This window comes from Nerophis lumbriciformis, linkage group LG03 (genome assembly GCF_033978685.3).
Source record: "Nerophis lumbriciformis linkage group LG03, RoL_Nlum_v2.1, whole genome shotgun sequence".
NCBI classification, from domain to species: Eukaryota; Metazoa; Chordata; class Actinopteri; order Syngnathiformes; family Syngnathidae; genus Nerophis; species Nerophis lumbriciformis.
Window position 1 is genome coordinate 66,972,501 of NC_084550.2, and position 1,117 is coordinate 66,973,617.

The following is a 1,117-nucleotide window of genomic DNA, read 5'->3' on the forward strand; positions in this document are numbered from 1 at the left end:
ATGGTAGTGGACGATATGTTAGCACCTACCATCTTGCCTTGAGTTCCGGGGGAAAAGAAAGGCCTGAAATCACGTTGGTCCTAATATCGCGCGATTTCAGTCACATCCGGCGAACATTTCCGGTGGTAGTTTCCTTAACAGCCTGCAGGTAGCACCGTTGGACAAACACTTTTTTTTTTAGAACACTGATACTGTTTAAAACATTCTTTTAGTAAATTAATCTAATTTGGGGAAAAGTTACTGAGTTTTTAGATAAATATACCCCTCTTATATTTGTAATTCAGCATTTTATACAGTACAATTTGCGAGTTATATTTCATATTTACACTCAAGTAAACAGGGGTCCAAAATGAAATGATAACATTAAGACATTTTTTAAATTATTTTTTCCACGACTCCAATCATTTATCCAAACTATTATAGCAGCAATGAGTTTACCATGAATTGGTTAAACAAGTTGAAAAACTTATTCGGGTGTTACCATTTAGTGGTCAATTGTACGGAATATGTACTGTACTAATACAAGTTTCAATGAATCAATTCAATCAATCAATTCTCAGTTCTATAGACTTTTAAAGACTTAATATTGTACAAAACCCAAAAACCAGTGAAGTTGGCACGTTGTGTAAATTGTAAGAAAAAAAAAATACAATGATTTGCAAATCCTTTTCAACTTATATTCAATTGAATAAACTGCAAAGACAAGATACTTAACGTTCCAACTGGAAAACTTTATTTTTTTGCAAATATTAGCTCATTTGGAATTTGATGCCTGCAACATGTTTCAAAAAAGCTGGCTCAAGTGGCAAAAAAGACTGAGAAAGTTGAGGAATGCCCATCAAACGTTTATTTGGAACATCCCACAGGTGAACAGGCTATTTGGGAACAGGTGGGTGCCATGATTGGGTGTAAAAGTAGATTCCATGAAATGCTCAGTCATTCACAAATGAGGATGGGGCGAGGGTCACCACTTTGTGAACAAATGTGTGAGCAAATTGTTTAAGAACAACATTTCTCAACGAGCTATTGCAAGGAATTTAGGGATTTTACCATCCACGGTTCTTAATATCATCAAAGGGTTCAGAGAATCTGGAGAAACCACTGCATGTAAGCGATG

The 1,117-nt window shown here is 35.5% G+C and overlaps 1 protein-coding gene across 1 annotated transcript in view; it reads right to left on the bottom strand.

Annotated features, from left to right (window-relative positions):
* Positions 1-105, bottom strand: part of rps15 (ribosomal protein S15) — a 16,996-nt gene extending 16,891 nt beyond the window's left edge. Inside the window, exon 1 of the mRNA XM_061941641.1 lies at positions 30-105. Within this exon, the coding sequence (XP_061797625.1) occupies positions 30-32 (3 nt within the window). The 5' untranslated portion in view covers positions 33-105. The remainder of the gene's footprint in view (positions 1-29) is intronic.
* Between the last annotated feature and the right edge of the window lie 1,012 nt (positions 106-1,117).